The sequence below is a fragment of the Morone saxatilis genome, unplaced genomic scaffold (assembly GCF_004916995.1).
Source record: "Morone saxatilis isolate NCDOM2014 unplaced genomic scaffold, NCSU_SB_2.0 Contig22, whole genome shotgun sequence".
Lineage (NCBI taxonomy): Eukaryota > Metazoa > Chordata > Actinopteri > Moronidae > Morone > Morone saxatilis.
The window spans coordinates 8,482,961-8,502,840 of NW_023339785.1; the positions used below are offsets into that span (position 1 = coordinate 8,482,961).

General features: G+C 42.8%; 2 protein-coding genes across 2 annotated transcripts in view; one reads left to right on the forward strand and one right to left on the reverse strand.

The window, feature by feature from the left end:
• The window catches only part of gpc2 (glypican 2), a 16,065-nt gene extending 14,965 nt beyond the window's left edge, over positions 1–1,100 (reverse strand). The window contains exon 1 of the mRNA XM_035668673.1: positions 878–1,100. Within this exon, the coding sequence (XP_035524566.1) occupies positions 878–1,055 (178 nt within the window). The 5' untranslated portion in view covers positions 1,056–1,100. The remainder of the gene's footprint in view (positions 1–877) is intronic.
• A 1,571-nt stretch (positions 1,101–2,671) lies between these two features.
• LOC118333224 (cohesin subunit SA-1) overlaps positions 2,672–19,880 on the forward strand; it is a gene marked incomplete in the record, with an annotated part of 18,709 nt that continues 1,500 nt past the window's right edge. The window contains 28 exon segments of the mRNA XM_035668774.1: positions 2,672–2,816; positions 3,168–3,252; positions 3,353–3,449; positions 3,740–3,955; positions 4,836–4,932; positions 5,287–5,363; positions 5,746–5,950; positions 6,392–6,543; positions 7,211–7,408; positions 7,747–7,845; positions 8,402–8,481; positions 9,506–9,613; positions 9,704–9,800; positions 10,494–10,596; positions 10,751–10,854; positions 11,336–11,428; positions 11,597–11,689; positions 12,828–13,028; positions 13,194–13,261; positions 13,334–13,421; positions 13,798–13,878; positions 14,654–14,746; positions 15,428–15,596; positions 16,061–16,194; positions 16,647–16,748; positions 17,516–17,649; positions 17,818–17,940; positions 18,310–18,497. Coding sequence (XP_035524667.1) covers positions 3,224–3,252; positions 3,353–3,449; positions 3,740–3,955; positions 4,836–4,932; positions 5,287–5,363; positions 5,746–5,950; positions 6,392–6,543; positions 7,211–7,408; positions 7,747–7,845; positions 8,402–8,481; positions 9,506–9,613; positions 9,704–9,800; positions 10,494–10,596; positions 10,751–10,854; positions 11,336–11,428; positions 11,597–11,689; positions 12,828–13,028; positions 13,194–13,261; positions 13,334–13,421; positions 13,798–13,878; positions 14,654–14,746; positions 15,428–15,596; positions 16,061–16,194; positions 16,647–16,748; positions 17,516–17,649; positions 17,818–17,940; positions 18,310–18,497 — 3,229 coding nt within the window.

Here is a 19,880-nt window from a genome sequence, read left to right on the forward strand (position 1 = left end):
CCTGTGGGTAACACACACACACACACACACACACACACAGTCCTCCTCTCACTGATTTACATGCAAAGCTGAACCTCCATGAAGTAGGCTACATTTTCAGACACTCATGTGCTCCCTCTCACTTTGTCAGACGTTCACATTTAAACACATTTCCACCCACTCTCCTCTCCTCTCCTCTCCTCTCCTGTCTCCCACCCATCCCTCACCACCAAAACTTCACATTATCCAAAACTGTTTGTGATCCACATGATATCTTTTCATTCGGCAGATAAGATTATGACCGGTGAACAGAGCCTGTGGGTATACGCAGGGATTTAACAGTGGGCCAGTAGGCAAAGACTAATTAGGGGCGAGGTTCTTTGTTGCACCGGTGTTGGCAATTTGCTCATCCCCTTAATCATCCTATTTAAACAGCACAGAGGGGAGGAGGGGGCGGGTGTAATTTGTTTTAAACCACCCTGCGTTATTTCTCTGGAGGAAAGCTCACCATGATATTCCCCACATTGTGTCTCTGCCGCTTATTAGTGAGTTTTGAGCCACCTTGCACTTTTAGATCTCACTTTCCTGGCGTGCCTTGGAGTGTGTTTGTTGTTTAAATTAATGTCCGCCCGAGTATTAATATTCCCATGATTATCTGTGGTCTATCTGTGGTGCTGGGCAGCGAGTTTACAGTGACCTTAATGTGCAGAGGGGTATTTTTGTCCCTGTTGAGACTAACTAGAGCATGCTGACGCGCCTACAGATCTGCTGCGACATGCGTTTTTTATTATAAACTTGAATTAGAAACATGTTTTAAAATGACCGCCTGGCTGTTCTGTGTGAAAACTGTCTGAACTGTGTAATTCATCCCCTCCGCCGGCTCGATGCAGAGTCTTACCGGAGATCTGAGTCAGCGGTGCGGTGCCTGTGCTGTACCCCTTCTCCGCGTACACCTGCCGGGTGTCGGCGCAGCTCCTCCCCGCAGCGGCCACTGGGCTTCGTGTCCCCGACAGCGCACAGACCGAGCAGAGCAGCACCAGCAGCGGGTACCTGGGGAGAGACAGCCGGGTATCCATCTCCACCGCTGGAACAAACGACAGCAGGCTGGGGGAGCGGGCGGGTTTATATCAAACCAGACTGAGGGTGCAGCACCTCTTTATAAATTAATGAGCGGCCGGTTTAGATGCAAAAGTATAAAGAGTAGTATCCCAAACAGTCAGTCGTTTAAAGCGCTCATTGTTTCCCCGGTAAGTGCAATGAACTGATGCATCCGGGCTCGGTATTTGTTCTTTTTTACATCACACGTATGTTTCCAGTTAATTTGTCCTTCCTGGGAGATCCGCTGCCGTACGTCAATGTAAAGGGAGCGTGAGTGGGGCACTCCCGTCCCTCAGCCTCATCTAACCGCTGAACTGCGCCAAGCTCACAGGAGTTAGCGCGAAAGTACCGGAAAGGGGACTGTTTTCAAAATAAAAACAAAGGCCGGTTTGATTGTAACGCAATTTCTCATGAAGACACAAACATTTTAAAATAAATTGCTAAAGTTAAATAAACTGAACATGAGAATAAAATAATATAAAGATATAAATGACTAGTCCTACAATATGAATTCCAAATGTAATGAAGGCTGTCAGCCACATTTTAAGCCTCTAAACACTTTTTTTGTGTTCATTTCTATATACATTTGCTATTTAATCAACTGTAAAAAGACAATACAAACCATTCATGTGATTGAGTTTTAGTAGAACAGAATTAATGGTTAAAGGGATAGATTTGCCAACATGATCTACTACAAATAAATTAAAATGGGATTTAAGGTTCACTGTAATCCAATCCGCCCGTGTTACTGTTTTTGTACTTAAGTTGAGTAGTGTCAGATCCTCCATCAAATTTGAGAGCACATGTGGCACAGAGACAGACCGGAAGAGCCTGAAGGATAAACTGTTTTTAGAGGGCTCAAAATGTTTGTACCTCTGGGTGTGAACAGGGTCGTGGAACTAGGTTGCATAACCAAATCACATCAATTGCAAGCATTGGTTTTTCCTGGATAATCTCCTCGTTTTTCAGACGTTTTAACATTTTTTTTCATTAAGGTTTCAGAAGATTTGAGATTTAGTTGAAACTATGTCATTCTCACAAATAGCCTACAGTTTATGTATGTGTATATGAAAAGGGTTTCTTTTACGATAAATGGTTGACACTGATGCTGCTTGCTGACAGCGTTGAGCACAATATACAACTATTTTTTGATCTGTCAGTTTGCATCATTATTGAACATTGGGGGGGAAATGGAAATACTCATTTTATAATTTATATTCAAGACTTATGTCCCACTGAGAGTTTATACGTGTGTCATTCTCACTAACCAATATGGGGCAGTCAGTGTTTTATTTTGAAGGTTCGGACCGGACGTTGTGTCTCCCCTCTGCTCGCTGACTCTGGTCAAACAGAACAATGGACCGTGCAGAGGGAGGCCGTCAGGGGAGAGGAGGGAGAGGAGGGTGAGGAGGGTGAGGAGCCTGCGGTGGGGGGGCGGGGAACAGCTGAGCCAACCACCTCAGGGTCCTACAGACAGACAGACAGACAGACAGACAGACAGACAGGTTACAGCAAATGTAGAAACTTAAGACTGATATAAGAACTGTATTCTTGTACTCTGATATAAAGCATGGCAGAACTGACCAATGAGCATCAAGTGGCCCTCTGAAAGGACCAATCACCGTCTGAGCTGGTGAGGCGCTGGCCAATCAGCGTCCAGAATCATTTTGCGTACCTTTTCGCGCCCTTGAGTCTCTGCCGGTGACGAAGAGCCAATCTGATCAGTAATCGATTGTCAGGTGGTAATAATCATGTATTAATTAGTTTACTAATGATTATTGATCAATTTTCGCTGTAGTCGTTAGCTAGCTACTAGTATAAAAGCTGAAGTTTTCTATATTCAGGGATGGTTGCTAATGGGTCTTGTTCCTTAGCAACCAATGATATCTTTATTACATAACAAAGTTAAGATAGTTAACTGTTAGCTAACTTATAATCGGACTAGATTGCCTTTGCAAAGACGTTTTATAATCTGTCTATATAAAAAGTGTTGTGTTGTGAATTATAATGGACGTTTCTGTACCGTAACGTAATGTTAGATATGTTAGCTCGTTTTAGCCTTGTAGCTAATCGTGTCTCCCTCCATGCAGCAGGTCTGTCTGCTCAAACACCGTCTCACCAGCAGTGGCTGCTCTTTGACCCCAAAATGGCAAGTGGAGACTCAGTATTGGACAGGTAAATGACGATACCTGCCCCACTCTGATGTCTTGTTAGCCTAATAATTATTTTTGATGCTCAGATTCGTCTTGATTGATTTTTCTCACTTGTCTATTAGTCTTGAGGAGTTTGATGACTTCTCAGACTCTGGCAGTGACTATGGCGCTACGATTAAAGTCACAAAGCGGAGAAAGCAAGCAGTGCCTGGACCTCAGGTAAATGATCTTATTCTCTCTGGAAACAGTTCATTGATTTAGATGATTCATAAGAAGTAGATCGAGGCTTTAACCTTGTCTAACTTTGTTTTTTATGTTATTAATTCTATTATTCTTGATCAAAAAGATCAAACGGGCTTAACCCGAGTCATAACAACAGCAACACTGTGGTGGATGTTCGATTCAGACCTACACCATATCTTTCCGTGGCTACCACTAACGCACTCGACTACATCAATTCACTTTAAACGCCCCGCTTTGCTGCCCTCCCATCTCTCTTTCATCTCAAGCCACCCAAGAGACCCAGACGTAAAGCTGCATTGAGGGTGACGTCCAGCCCCAGTAGCAGCCCCATCCCCACTCCTCCAGACACCTCCCTGCAGCGGCAGCAGCACTCCCGGGGGACACGCAGTCAGGCCTCTCGTACACCTGCGACGACAGTGAACCAGGGCATCAGTGCACAGGATATCTACGACGCTGTCCGCTCTGGAAAGAGTGCCATGGTGGTGAGCAAACCCGAAGCTGAAGAGCATGGAGGGAAGGGGGGAAGGGGTTGCATAGATAAACACATGAAGGGAGGGAGGTGCTGAAGGAGGCATGTGTAATAGGAAGAGAAACAAGACTCTAAGAGCCGACAATGAGAGATTATCATCAGCTGTCAGTGGCTGACTGATGCGACCCTACAGAGTTGCCTTTGATACGCGGAGATGAAAAAGTGTTTTTACTGGGTTGTGTAGTGAATGATTGACAGCATGTGTCCATCCCAACCATTGTTGTGCTGTGGCCAGTCTCTCCTGGTTAAAGACTAGAAAAGAAGGACCACATAACAATAGAAAGACAAAACAGTGTGGTGAGCAGCAATAAAAAGGGTCTGTCACTACAGTATAGAGCAGCAACACAATGCAGATGGTGATTCTGGGTGAAGGCCCACTTTGGTACAACACATTCAGCAAATCTGGCAAACTGCTGTTCATGAAATGTTACTCTGTTACACAAAGGTTTCTCAGGTCTTGGCTAAATGTAACTCCATGCTTCTTCTACATTTCCATTTTATTACACTTAAGAAACACTGTTACGCTGTGATTATCAACGCAACAGATGTTCTAAAGTGGTGTCTTTTCTTATGTGTTTATGGTTGCCAAAAACGATTATGCAAAGGAGATTGTGAATAAAACTGGAATTTACAATGGGCAGAAAATATAGGCGGGAGAGAAAGTCTGGGCATACAGACCCAGAGAGAGAAACCACGAAAGGGCCGGTGGTAGGAAGAAAGGTTAATGCTGGCATCCATAATGTTATTCAATTGATATACTGTTATTATATCCATCTGCCCTTTGATCTGAGCCCAGCGTTCACATTGGCTGCTACCTCCCTGTCAATCCTTAGACGGTGGTGGATGAGTGGCTGGACAGCTACAAGCGAAGCCGAGAGGCGGGGCTGCTGGTGCTCATCAACTTCATTGTTCAGTCCTGCGGATGCAAAGGTCAGAGGTCAACAGCAAATCCCACGAGATGAGGGGTGGGGATCAAAGTTCAAGAGATTATCTTTCCAATTTCAGCTCAGGCAATGATCAGCAGTCAACTATTGATCAGGCAGTATGGTAACGATGCACTGTCCAGGAGCTGTGTTCATCTTCTGTCTGTTGACAACACACCATATCAATATTTTGTGAGAGTAGAATGAAAATGAGAAGAAATCATAGCATGTGCTTTAACTTTTAGGTCAAATAGAAGAACCAGAATTCATGTATTATTACATTCATCTATGTTTGTTGTTTATTTCACTTTATTTTCACTTTGTTTTCAACATTGTGTTAAGGTTTCATTCTTTTGTCCAGGCGTGGTTAGCAGAGAGATGTTTGACAGCATGCAGAATGCTGAGATCATCGGCACATTAACCAAAGAATTCAATGAGGTGAGAAAAAACTAATGCAGACATAGTTTAGATTTGTTTAAAAAAATCCTAAAAATATTAAAGATTATTCTTACACATCTGCAAGTTTTAATCTAATGTGTTTGTCTTCCCTTTTCACTTGTAATAATCTTTTGCTGAAAAGGTCAAACAACCTCCGTATCCCAGGAGATTATAATCCCAAGGAGGGAGTACAGTGTGATGGAACACACTAATTAAAATCTAAAGCTGATAAACGGACACATTAATGAGCTAATCACTTTGTTTTGCCACTGATGTAATTGTCATTAGCGGAGCAAACCAGAGGCTTCTGCCTCAAATAGCTCCACCAAGCACAGTGTAATAGGTTTCTTCCATTATTTCTTTGGTTCCTTTCATCCTCTAGGATTCAGTCAACTACCCTCTGTGCACTCCAGGCCCCCAGCTGAAGCGTTTCAAAGCCGGCCTGTGCGAGTTTGCTCGGGTTCTGGTACGCTCGTGTCGCAATAGCCTCATTTATGACGAGCACCTGTTCCCCTCCCTGCTGGCCCTGCTCACTGGCCTGTCTGACTCCCAGGTCAGAGCCTTCAGACACACCAGTACCCTGCTTGGTAAGCACACCAGTACAGTACAGTCAGAAAAGTACACACACACACACACACTGGGAACTGCAGTTTTTGATAGGGGTGAAAACTTGCACTTCCATGTCCATGATACCGGAGAATCTTCTACTGCTCGTCAGGGAGGAAGAAGAAACTGCTCTATTCAGCTGACATCTGTCTCAGCTGCTAGAGCAGTTCTTTTGTTTTTGTACTCCTCAATGTACTCCTCCTGTATAGCTTGCTTTTGTTTTCTCTTGAAACCTCTGCTCCTCCATTGGATTTCTCCCCTCCATTCAACCAAACCACAAAACAGAATGAACAGCTTATCCATAATGTGATGAGACTGTTAATTACTGTACAATATTTAAAAGCATTTAGTTTTTATACTGTAGAAAACCAGTTCATCAGTATCTTCTAGCCTCGTCAGTCTGTGTGTTATTCCCTTTTTAGCCATGAAGCTGATGACTGGGTTGGTGGAAGTAGCTGTGGTAGTGTCTGTTCAGCTGCAGACCACCCAGCGGCGATACGACATGGAGAACAGCAAGAGGCCGCATGACAGAGCCCCTGACAGACTGGAGGTGCTGCAGGCCACCATCAGCGAGGTGACACTTACACACATAAACACTGGCCCGAGTGCAGACAAGCAGCCACTTTCACATACCAAGCATGCAGGTCAGGACGTAAAAGACATGGATTTATAGAAAAAATCTTATAGAGGAAAAGATACACAGGACAGTGCTGAGGGTCAATGTCTTTGAAGTGCTCCAAGTGATAAAACTGAAATATACATATTTAAGACATTTATAGTATGTAAACCTTTGAAATAAAATAATGTTTTAGTAGCGAGAGCCTGGGTGATAGAGTAGGTAAGTTTCTTGTTCTTATGCAGATAAGATACAAAAATAGATACTACTTAAGACTACGTTAAAAAAAGGCCTATCAACGTACTTTAATCTGGAGAAAAGGCAGTGAGACGCTCTAAGTGTTAATATTAAGAAAAGTAGCGTTAGTAGTAAAACAAAGGATGCTTTTGTATGATGTTTTGTGTCCATGATGACAATGTGACATTAACTATGTACTCTCACCCTCACTGATAGATATTGATCTCTAGAGTGATATAGACTGATGTGGAAATGGTGAAGTTTAATTTGAGGATTGGCTGCCTTCTAGTCCTCCCAGCTGACTGTCTATACGGACCGGGCCACTAATTTGCTCACAGTCTTTGTTTTGTATGTTTATATGCCTGCGTTTCATGTTTGTGTGTTGTAGCTGCAGGAGAACAGAGAGGATCTATCCTCCATGATGAACGCCACGTTCCGCGGTGTGTTTGTGCACCGTTACCGGGACCGGCTGCCTGAGATCCGGGCAACTTGCATTGAGGAGTTAGGCATGTGGCTGAAAATGGACCCTGAAGACTTCCTCAACGATGGATGTCTTAAATACCTGGGATGGACCCTGCATGACAAGGTAAATGCATACACAAGGATTAGACAGTACAAAGTGAAGTGCAATAATCATCGCAGGCATCACCAATGTGTCACCGAGGTAGCAGCTGTCTGTCTGCAGCTCTCACGCAGGCCAGCAGTGGAGAAGGCGATGGCGAGGACTGCAGCGTATAGGGATTTGAGCATTCTAAATTGAGCAGCGCTTTATTTTATATTAATGCTTTATATGAAGGCCCCACACACAACACACTGGAAGGATCCACATACACTTACTCACACAAAGACAGAAGGTCCACTATGAACAGTCTGCATGCAGGTTATGGAGTGGGTGTTACTGTACTCTCTTCTTCTTTCCCTCAGCAAAGTCCGGTGCGTCTGCAGTGTGTGCGTGCCCTGCAGGGTCTGTACCAGGAGAAGGAATTCATTGGCCGCCTGGAGCTTTTCACCAGTAGATTTAAAGTGAGGCATCCCTCTGGACTGGACTCGCACCTAATTTAATGCCTCTTTTCTTCCTGTCTGTGTGTCTGTCTGTCTGTCTGCCTGAACATCTCTTTAATCTATTGTTTCAGCTTATTTTATTGTTTCCATTTTCTTGCCTGCCTCTGTCTCTCTTTCTAGAATTTTGTGCCCCCTCCCCTTATTTTTCTGCCTTTTTCGTTTTGTTCTTTTTCCACCATTCCTGTTTGTTGTTATGGTCTCTTCCTTTGTCTGGGCGTGTGTCTGGGTGCGCTAATTGCTGCCAATTACTGATGGTTAATAAGCTCTTATCAAACACATAAAAACCCTCCTAAGCCACATGTGCTGCAGCAGATAAATGGTTTTAATGCCATGGCTTAGCTTAGAGCCCAATCAGTGGGTGTGCATGCATGCATGTCTGCGGGTGTGTGTACATTTACTCAGATTTTTGTGTCTCTTTAATGTCTGTCTGCTGGCATGATTGTGCATTTGTCTGTGTGTGTGCCACGGCATATCTGAATGTCTTTATGGTTGTGTGTGTGTGTGTGTGTGTGTTTAGGAGAGGATGCTCAGCATGGTGCTGGACAAGGACCCAGACGTGGCAGTGGAAGTGGTCAATCTGTTACTGCTGATCCAACAGTGAGGGGTTTTTCTGTCTCTGGTGGCTTCTCTGTGCCACTATCTGCAACATACAGTACAGGAATTTCATTTGAATAGATCAAAGAATACCAAATATGGTCAATTTGACTGATACAATTTCAAGTGCCTGTTTTTCTTCTTTGCACAGAAATGTTCTCTTTCGTCTTTGGTATGACATTGCTTCATATAGGTGGTGTTAGTTTCAAGGTTAAAGGCTTTTGCGTCAGATCTCTTTATAAGAAACTGAGCAAATAAACCCTGGTTCTCCAGTCTCTTAATAATTAGACAATTTCCCATTAATAGAGGTGTAATGGTTACTCATAACTGCGATAACACTTCTTTGTCATGAATGCTGATGATTCACAGAGCGAGTCGTGATCTCTCACGTTGGCCACCATCTCACACCACTGACTCAAGTAAATTAGATGTTTTTAGGATTAATTAATCAGAGAGGTAAATCTGGTAATGGCATTCAGACAGCTCAATGGATGTTATTGAAGGTCTGTTAAATTATATGAAAGAAATGTTAATATTATTTTAAAATCTTACATAAAATGCTTCAAGAATGTTTCAGTCCAGTCAAATATCAATGACAATCACTTTAACCAAAACAGTTATTGATGACATAGAGGGTTTCACCATGTGCTTTGACTATGTCCCGATACCTTTCCTTCACAATACCGATTCTGATTCCTAAACTTACGATGCCGAGTACAGATTTGATACATGTCTGTTAAAAATAGATATGTTATTTTTTATCAAGTGTATACTACTAAGCCTGTATACTTGCTATCATTGTTGTATGGCCTGGTTAAACCTTTTGTCAGAGTCAGAGCGGGGCGATCATGACTTTGCTGTCCTGGGAAAAAATTGCAAACGAGATACTTCTAGGAAGTCGTATAACCCCACATACTTGCCGATTACGCATTTTTGGCAGCATCTGAGGTATTTCTGATATTGGTATCGGAACAACTCTGTAACCAACTTTGTTGATCTATAACTGTTCGTATGTGTGCGCTTGCAGGGGGACAGAGGAAGGCCTGAGAGAAGACGAGTGTGGCCACATCTATCCCCTGGTTTACGCTTCACACAGAGGCCTCGCATCTGCAGCCGGCGGCTTCCTGTACAACAAGTACATTTTCACTTTTCCTTTCCATCCCCCATTCATTTCTTTATTTTTTGGTTAATATGATTTAAAAAAAAACGTTTTGTCGTGTGTCAGGCTGAAAGGGGTGATTGCCAGTGACAACGAGGAGAATGATAAAAGTGACAATGCAGCCTTCTTTCAAATCCTCATCTCCTTCTACATCCAGAGCGAGGTAGTGTTTTGTTTGGCCTCATTTTATTGTTTGCCATTATTTTTATCATTTATAAAAGTAGACTAACCATGACATATGCTGTCCAAATCATGTTTTTGCTCTGTGAACCAAGTCAAGTCTCCTCTCTTCTTTTACTGTTTGCCCATGAGTCTCACGGCAGACTAATCTCAAGTCTCCAGCTCTGTACACTGAAAGTTGAAGAACATGACTTACTGAACATTTTTATAGTTTCAACTGTAAACCACACATTATGTCATGGGTAACATACATGATCACACACCGTGTTTGGTGTTTAACAACTGTGCAATGGAGTTAAAGCTGAGCAGGTAACATACACAGTCTCTCTCTGCTGCCACATATCGCTCCACTAAGACTCCCACCAAACACACAAGTTGAACGATGGCAGCAAGGAAGGGAGTCGGTTACGCTTGTGATATAAACAGCCAGGCTCACTCATGCACATATTGATAATGAATAACACCTACAGCGGTACCAGTGGTAGACACGCACATACTGAAGCGAAACTGGAGCAGGAGATAAGCTGTGCTCTGCTCGCATGCTCTGGCTGGCGCAGCGCTTAAAGTGTTGAGATACGTGTGGCTGTGCGAGACTAGGCTTTCACCGTCTGAAGAATGAAAAATACTATCTAATACCTATCTCAGCTTTAAAGCAACCCATTCACTCTCTTTACAGTTCCATGAGCATGGAGCGTACCTGGTGGATAGTCTGTGGGGTGTGGCAGGGTCTGAGCTGAGAGACTGGGAGACTATGACGGCCTTCCTGCTACAGGACGCTGGTGAGGAAGACTTAGCGCTGTCAGTGCACAGAGCTCAGTTTAAAACCGATGCACCATAATGATTTACATAACTCTCATGGTGCTCCATAGCTGTGTGCGCATTGTGTAGTCTCAACCACCACCCACTCAGTTCTGCACCTGTCTGTGTTGTCAGGTCTGATGTATGAAGAGGAGGGGCCTCTCATAGAGCTGATGATGTGCGCCATCAGACAGGCAGCACACGCAACCGCACCTGTTGGGAGAACTCAGGGCAAGAAGGTGGTGACAGGCAAACGCATGATAATTCTCTGTAGTTTGTTTTCTGGAGCAGTGGAGCGCGGGGGCGAGAGAAATGTCATTCTTTGTTTGTACTTCAAATGTACCCATCATACAAAAAGTTAAAGAGTTTTAACGCTACGATCTGCAACTTCCTGACACTAAACAGGAATAAGTTAGATACACAACATCAGTCTGAATCATCTGTGCAAATACTAGCATTCCTTTTTTCATTGCAGATCTCACACATTTGTTTTTTGGTTACCTTGAGCTTCATCCCATTTCAAGATAGACAGCTCAGTGATAGGTGCTGGGCATCTTTTTTGAAGATACATGTTATATTTCAGCTTTAAATATTTGCAATGTTGTTTATGTGGGTAATTTACTCATCTGTGGTCACATTACTTTGAACACATAGGAAACACACACACACACACACCCTCGTGATATCTGAATGCTTTTGGTCCTGTTTCTGTGGCATTAGATCCTGAGTATGAAGGATAGGAAGGTCCAGGAGCAAGACCGGAGACGTATCACCACACACTTCATCCCCATACTGCCACAGCTGCTGGCCAAGGTACACAGCCAAGGTTTACTTAACACACTTTATAACACTGATGTTACATATTGTTAAATTTAATATACTGTACACAAAAAGGTTAAAAGTATGAAGTATTTTTTATTTTCATGTCTCCTTTTTTTAATGCTGATCGTGTGTTTTTCTCCTCCCCTCACTGACCGGCAGTACTCAGCAGATGCAAGGAAGGTGAGCCTCCTCCTCAAAGCTCCTCTCTACTTTGACCTGGAGATGTACAACAGCGCTCCAAAACTGGAGAAGGTAGAAATATGACAAATGTAATTAATTACCCTGAATACCCTGAATCTCTTCATTATTACATCCTGTTCTATCTTAATAATTACCCCTCTCCCATATTTCCCCTGTACCCACTTTAACATACTCCTACTCAAAATTGTATCCTTGAGGTTTCCATGAGAGGGTCTGAGCCTCTGGTGCTCAGACAGAAACACTTTTAAATTATTTCTGTCCTATTTAGGGCTCCACAGTTAATGACCTGTCATGTTCAAATAAATAACACAAAGGAACAATAAATGGAAAATGGAATAAAAATGAGCAAATGAAAGTCTGTCAGGGCGAAAAAGGAACAAAGGTGAACAATGACTTAACTTGCTGGTCAGATACACTGAGGCTTGAGGTAATGAGCTCGTTGCCTCAGCCAGCAGACGCAGTGGTGATAGGGAAGGCACATAATCGACAACCAGCAGGGGTGTAAGTAAGATTAACTGGGCAGGCACTTAATTCTGTAAAGCAAAATGTATCAGAGCAAAGGCACGTTACGGCCAAGTTCACACTGCAAGCATTAGTGCTCAATTCTGATTTACTGAGTGATTCTGATTTTTGGCTGGTCACATTATGTCTTAAATGTGGCCCATATCATACCAGTGTGAACAGGTCACAGTCCTAAAGTGAGCAGCATTACAAATGTCAGACTAGAGGGACGTAAAAATCACATGAATCCTGATACGACTGTTCACACTGAGGTCTCATTGCAAAAGATCAGACCTGAATCTGATTTGTACCACATATGAGCAAAAAAAATCTGATTTGGGTCCCTTTGGCCTGCAGTCTGAACGTGGCCTTTGACATAATATACTGAGTAGTGTTTAAGTGGTTTGTGGGTACACGTTAGAGCAGGAGTTGCGAAACAGTACAGTATGAATATGAGGAGCCCAGCTCTGTCTGGAGCTCTGTCTTTAATTAAAATTCTAATTATCCTGTTATTATGCAGTCATCACATGATTATGGATGCTGGCTGCCCCCGCACACTCACACAGAGACAATGTTCTTGAGTAAGCAAACCAACAAACTGTGAGAGCAGCACATACAGTCATATTCTACTAACCTGTTCTACTGCTGTTCTGATCTTTCCTCCGTCACCTCCCCCTCTCTTCGACAGCATCTGGACCTGCTGCTGTGTCAGATATGTGGTATTGTGGCGAAGCACACAGAGCTCACAGTGTTGGAGGCTTGCGCACACCTTGCCAGCGCCCTTTGCTCCGACTGCTACACCTTCTCCTCCCGCGCACACCTGGCGTTCAGCCAGCTGCTGGACGGCCTGACTGAGTGTTTCAGCACCTACTTGAGTGACCTGTTGCAGGTGGGACAGAGCGTGTCAGCGAAGCCTGCAAATATAGCATGTTATAAAATGCATGATATAATACCATTTTGTCCAACCAATTTGTATCAATGAGTGTAGGCTAGATAACAAAAACATATCGGTGTAAAATGCAATAAAGGTGTGTGTGTGTGTGTGTGAACATAGGGTATTGCAGACGATGACGACGTGTACAGCGCAGCCACTGCCTTGAAAAGGGTCGCCGTCTTCAGCAGGTAAGTGTGTGTTGTCACGATACACATGGCAGTTGACTATTTCTTACACAGAAGTGTTTCTGTGTTGTTCAGTGCAAAGGACCCGACCGGCTGGAAGCTGTTCGACTCCTGTCTGGAGCTTCTAAAGAGCAGGATGGAGTCCAGAGAGCTCAACGAGGAGGTCTGTTATAAAATCGCACATTTTGATATTTGAAGGGTAGTGTTGCGATGTGCATTTGTGACACTTCTGTTACAGTTAAGCAAATGAATGCTAGACTAGATTCGGACATTTTTAATTATTCTTTTTAGTTTTATGTGGATATGTATCTGCTTGGAGCACTTCAAGGTCCAGTGTGTAACATTTATGAGGACCTTTTGGCAGAAACGGAAGGCCACCATAGTTTTTCCGTAGCGCTTAGGAAGGGGAGGGGGAAGCGAGGGGGTTGCTTCTACGTGCCACTAAATCCTACACACTGGTCCTTTAAGTGGAATACAGATTTAGTATATTGCACTAAACTCTGTAGAAAAGCTGATTTATAACTTCTGTATAATTCCAGCTCATGGTGTCTGCGCTGAAGTGTGCGGCCTTTCACCTGATGTGGGCTAAAGTGAACGCGGTCAACTCGACACCAGCTGAGGTGCTCATCTGACGTCATAAAACAGCGACCCTTTTTTATGCGTTTCATGCTGTTTGTATGATGTTTAGAAATAGTTTGACCTTCTCTCAGTCTTTCACACACACAAGATAACATAACCTGCGTGATAAATACTTTGTCGATGGCTGTCGCGTCACGGCCTGCCCGTGGAGGACATCCTGGTGGCCTGCCTGTGTATTTGTGGAGCTCTTCACGTCTGTGTTGTTCAACAATTCACCAGCTGCGCAGACAGCAGGCAATTAACACAGCAATCTGTTAGTGCACATCCAAGCCCACAGTGACACTCGTGACACATTTGTTTCCCCACTGGTTCACACTTTTTCTTACAGTTATTGTTTCTTTCCACTTTCTGGTTCTCTTTTCAGCTCTTTTTCACCTTTTTTCTCTCTCACACTCTATCTCACAAACACACTGAGCATGTCACTATTATCAGCGTTCCAGAGAAAACCTTGTGTTCAGTCATCTCTTATCTATTTATGTAATAGCGGCACTCAAACTCAGTCAGCTTCCTCGGCGTGTGTGCACACAAACACACATTGAAACCTCCACATGTAGGTGTTCCTTTCAAGTCTTAAATCCCAATTAGTTGATGAATACCTTAAATATAGAGGCTGAATTACAGTTATAACACTCGGTGATGACAGTAACCTACCTTGCACCTCATTCCTGTCCCACACACAAAAATTTACACATGAATATTAATACCTGAGATCTCCTCACTTCTCACTCTTTGTCCCTCCATCACCATCTGTTCCAGGCGGATTTGAAGCGTCTGAAGAGGGAGGTGCGTTCTTTCTGCAGAGTCTGTCAGAGCTGTCTGTCTCTGAACCAGACTGAGATCAGAGATCAGGTAAGAATGTTAGCATCGTCGCAAATGTGAACAATCGTTTAAAACACAATGGCTTCATGTTAGTGTCTTTCTACAGATGATTTTCCTTTTATACACGTATATATCTGACAACATTCATTAAAGGACCAGTGTGTAGGATCTAGTGGCATATAGCGGTGTAGTTGTAGATCAGAACACCCTCGCCTCTGGGCGCCCGGATAGCTCAGTGGGTAGAGCTGGTGACCCATGTACCATGTACCCATGAGGCTGAGTCCTTGCTGCAGCGGCCCAGGGTTCGAATCCGACCTGTGGCCCCTTTTGCTGCGTGTCAATCCCCTTCTCTTGCCCCCCTTTCCTGTCTGTCTTCAGCTGTCTCTATCATAAAAAGCAGTAAAAGCCCAAAAAATATACTTGTTAGAACACCCTCGCCTCAACCTGGCTGTTGAACATGGTAGCCTCTATAGAACAGGATAAAAACAGCTTTCAGGTGATTATACACTAATAAAAACATACCTTTGAATAAGATATTCTGTTTCGGTCTAAATGTTAGCTTAAAAGAGCCGGTAGAAGGTCTTGTCTTTGAGAGTAGTTACCCCTATTACTTCTCAGACAAACTGACCAATTTACAGACAAAGTTAATATGTGTAAAAGGTTACATATCTGAATTTTGATTGACAGAGATGGTCATTCTTCCATCCTCAGGCATTTGAGCTGCTCTGTGACCTGCTGCTCTTGTACAGTGCAAGTTCAGCCCGCTCTGGAACCGCCCTCCAAACGCTGGTCCACCTGCCGTCTGATTCCCTGCGCTCCGAGATGGCTGCTTTCCTCCTGGACTACATCTTCTCTGACAGTGAAGATACTGAGCTCAATGGTACGGTCAACGCCTACTCTTAATAAATGTTTTGGATTAATGGTGGTATTTTCCAGAAGCACTTTCAGTTCACACAGTGAGTCCTGTTACAGTCTGTCCTCTTCATTTTTTACACTACTGAATGATGATGATTAGTTTTTTGTTTTCCTCATGGATGTGTAGTGTTTAGGAAACTCACTGCTCAATTTTAACACCACCAAAGCTCTCTCAGAGGACCCTACCATTATTTATGCCTGCAAACATAGTTTTTGATGTCTTGTTTTGGGAATGTGCTGCTATAACAAATCATTTTTTCCTGCTGTATTTCACAATATACAGCCAAATACCATCACACGTTCTGTTTTTACTTCTATCTAATCAACACCTCAACGTTTTCTCCATGCCTCTCCTGTCTACATTGTTCACGTTAACTATTTGTCTATCACTGCCCCGTCTTGTCCTCTTACCCTGGCTCTCCTCTCTAGCTGAGGGTGAGGAGGAGATGAAGATAACTGTTCTCCAGAAGAAGCGCAACCAGCTGGCTGGCTACTGTAAGCTGGTCATCTACGGGGTGCTGGACCTCGCCGCCGCCACCGACGTCTTCAAGCACTACAGCAAGGTTGAGCTGGAGCTAATACCTTTAAGTTTCATTAGCCTAGCATGTTATATGTGTATTATAAGCACATATATCCATATGCATTGCTAGCTGTGTCACCTGTGGGGTTGTACATGTAAGCAAATTTTGTTAATAGTTAACATAGTTTAGAAATTGTTAAATTAATAGTTAAGTTAGACCATATTTTGGGGAGAAATTAATTGGGTTAGGAATACAGAAATGTGTTTATAAAAAAAAGACAAATTGGGGAAGATGGAGGATGATGGAGGATGGTGAGAAAATCAGTTTTAGAACCAGCGAGGTGCCAAGAATGAGTCAGAGGGAACAGTGGTTAAAAGAAGCACTGATGACTAGAAGGGAGTGGATTATTTTTACATATTTAGACACTGCCATTAATTAAATAGAGTAATGATCATAACTTCACTTTTTTCTTTTTCTTTGCCGCTTTTCTCCAGTACTTTAAAGACTTTGGCGACATCATTAAAGAGACTGTAAGCAAGAGCAAGCTCATCAGTCCGGTTCAGAGCGCCAAGACTGTGTGTCTGAGTCTGCAGCAGGTTTGCACCAATAACCAGCCTCTAATTATTCCTGAAAACTTTTATGTTGTGTCATGGCAATGGACTTTTAATGACTACATAAAATACAGTTAACAGTGGATTTGTCATTAATCATGATGATAATACTGATACTGCATTATTTTAAGAATAGTACTTCTATATGTTTCCTCTTTTTAATTGAATCTTAGTTCAAACTTTTGATAGCTGTTTTTATTTTATATGAAGTTTAATCCGTTTATTAAAACATCATAGCACAAGAGTGTGCTCTAAAACAGCTACCTGGAACTGACATGTTCATCATGTGGCTGGATCTTAAAGAAATGAGTGTTGCATACATACTTTACCTCTAAAAAGGCAATTTTACTGTTTTTAAATTGTTTAGCTTGATTTCTACATGCTAAAATGTCTACATATAAGCATATATCCCTACATTATGACAATGTCATGTGCATTAATTGCTTGTAAATGGGAATCTGTGTATTTATTACCTATTTATTACTATATAACATTTGTATTGTGCCTGACAGATGTCCAACCAAAAATTATATAAAACAAATAAATCCCAGAGTCATATATCAATTGTAAGTTATTGTGCTTCATGTGGAAAGCCCCTCTTATTTGGTCCAACAGGCCTATTAAAACCAATACAAGTATTTTTTTTTACCGAAGCGGACCAGTGGAACCATCTGTCCATATCTATAGAACTGTTTGAATGACGGGCCCTTTGTGTAACGTGTTTATGTAAAGTCATGTTTGCGTGTGTTCAGCTGTTCTCGGAGATGCTTACGGAGGACCACAGCAGGCAGGATCTCGGTGAGATTAGAGACTTGGCCAAGAGGCTTGCCATGAGCTTTGGCGTCGATCTCCATCGTGTCCGTAAACCACTGGTGGCTCTGCACACGTAAGCAACAAACGTGTCTCCGACGAACACATACACACCAGTGCTCTCAGGTTATCGCTTTATTCATGTTTGACTTTCAAGTGTGATGATCACACTGTATCTGTTCATTCTGTGTTATAGATTAGTTTTTTTGTGTTACAGATATAGTGTGTGTGTTGTGTCTCTTAGGGACGGTATACGGTTTGCATTTCGGGACCCACAGGAGGGAGAAGAGCAGCATCCAAATGTGACCTTCTTGGAGATCCTCAGCGAGTTCAGTTTCAAGCTGCTGCAACAGGACCGCACCCAACTGTGAGAAACAAAAACCCACAAACTAATGCACGTCTACTCAAATATATGTGCTTTTTGTCATTCTTTCACTCAATCTCAGTACCTTAATTCTAATTTAACAGTGTAAGTATTGTATGGTAACAAAAGCAACATCTTTTTCCCTTTAAAGAGGAAACAAAAAAGCCTCAGTTTGAATCTGACTGTATTATGTTGGAATTTATTCATTATAGTAGGTGTGAAAGTTACTTTAGTTTATGTATTAGTCAGTGTATTGGACTGGATTTGAGTCATCATAATTTACAGAAACCTGAAAAAACTGACAAATATTGATATCAACAAAGGTTTTTTGGTCTTTGTCCTCCTCTCTATCACTCTGCCATCCCCACCCAGGGCTGAATTTCTGAAATCAGAGTGTCCCAGTGCTGCCCTCTCCTGGCAGTCAGTCAGACTGTATCAGCATTCCTTGGACAGCCGCTCCTCCTCTAAACCCAGAGAGCAGCAGCAGCAGGAGGAGGGAGACGATGCTGCCTCCTCGCATGATACCCCTGCAGCTAAACGCAAGAGAACCACTGCTCAGGGTGAGACGGACACACAGCACATATAACAGTTATACTTATGGGCTAAATGATTTGGACACTGTATATACAGCGGGTAAAATAAGTAGAACACGTCAACCATTATTCCAGTAAATATATTTCTAAAGGTGCTATTGACATAAATTTCACCAGATGTCGTATCATTGCCACTGTGTCAGTGCAAAATTAATTATCAGCTGGTTTAGTCCCAACTGATGGCTATAAAAAGGTGTCTCATCACCAAGGTGTTTCAACAAGAAACATTCATGAATGGGTAACCAAAGAGCTCTCTCCCAAGACCTTCCAAACCTTATTTGTTGCCAAAACATACTGAATGGCATTGGGTGTACAGAAGATCTAAACTCTGAATGTTCCAGTGGAAAACTGTTAGAGCCAGATAATCCACAGAGTGGAAAGAACGTTAATTTCACCATAAAACCGAACCAGCCACAGACTTAAGTGCTCCTCCACAAGATTTCTGACAGAGGAGTGAAAAGAATTATTCAGAAAGTTGTCCAAGAGCGAAAGCGCACTTGTGGAGAGCTCAGAAGACCTGAATTGACGGTAAATTCGTTTTCGAAAAGAACATAAGTAATGCACTCCAATCACCATTGCTGGTATGCAGCGCTCACTTAAAACTTCATTGCTGAAGAAAGCAAAGTTTCAAGCGCGTTTCACAAAGTTTGGGCTGAGCAACAGTTTAGAAGCCTGTGAAATAGTGGGATATAGTCGGTTCAGCATGAGGACCAAAATTCAACCTTTGGATCCTAACACACCATCATGTTTTGGAGGTCAAATGATGCACCAGAAAACACAATACCCACCAGCTGAATTTGGAGGTGGGAAATCATGGTGTGGCAACTCGGCAAACTCTCATACCTAATTGAAACGGAAGGATGCAATCGTAAAAATTGACAGGAGACGAGTCCTTGGATAAAACTCTGCTGCCATCTACCCAGGATGCATCGAAGGATAAAACGGAGGTGACATTTCACAAGACAATGATCCCAAAACACAACAGCCAAAGAATACTCTATCGGTTCAGAGAAAGAAAATAAAGCTGCTAATGGCCCGAGGCCAAATCCCCTGACTTGATCCAATAGAAAATCTATGGAAGAATAAAGACTCAGCAGTCCATAGAGGCACGGAGAACTTCAAGATTTTGAGACCTGTTTTTTGGCGGAAGAATTGGCCAACCACACCTGAGCAATGCATGCGACTAGTTTCTATAGGGAGCGCCCGTCTTGAAGCGTGTTATCGTACCAACAAAGGACTTTTGTACAAAGTTAAGAACCCTAAATTTCAGTAAATAGTTTTCCCCGTGTCTGTCCAGTTTTATTACCACTCAACTTGAATTTCTGAAACTGATTTAAAAGTTGTGGTTCT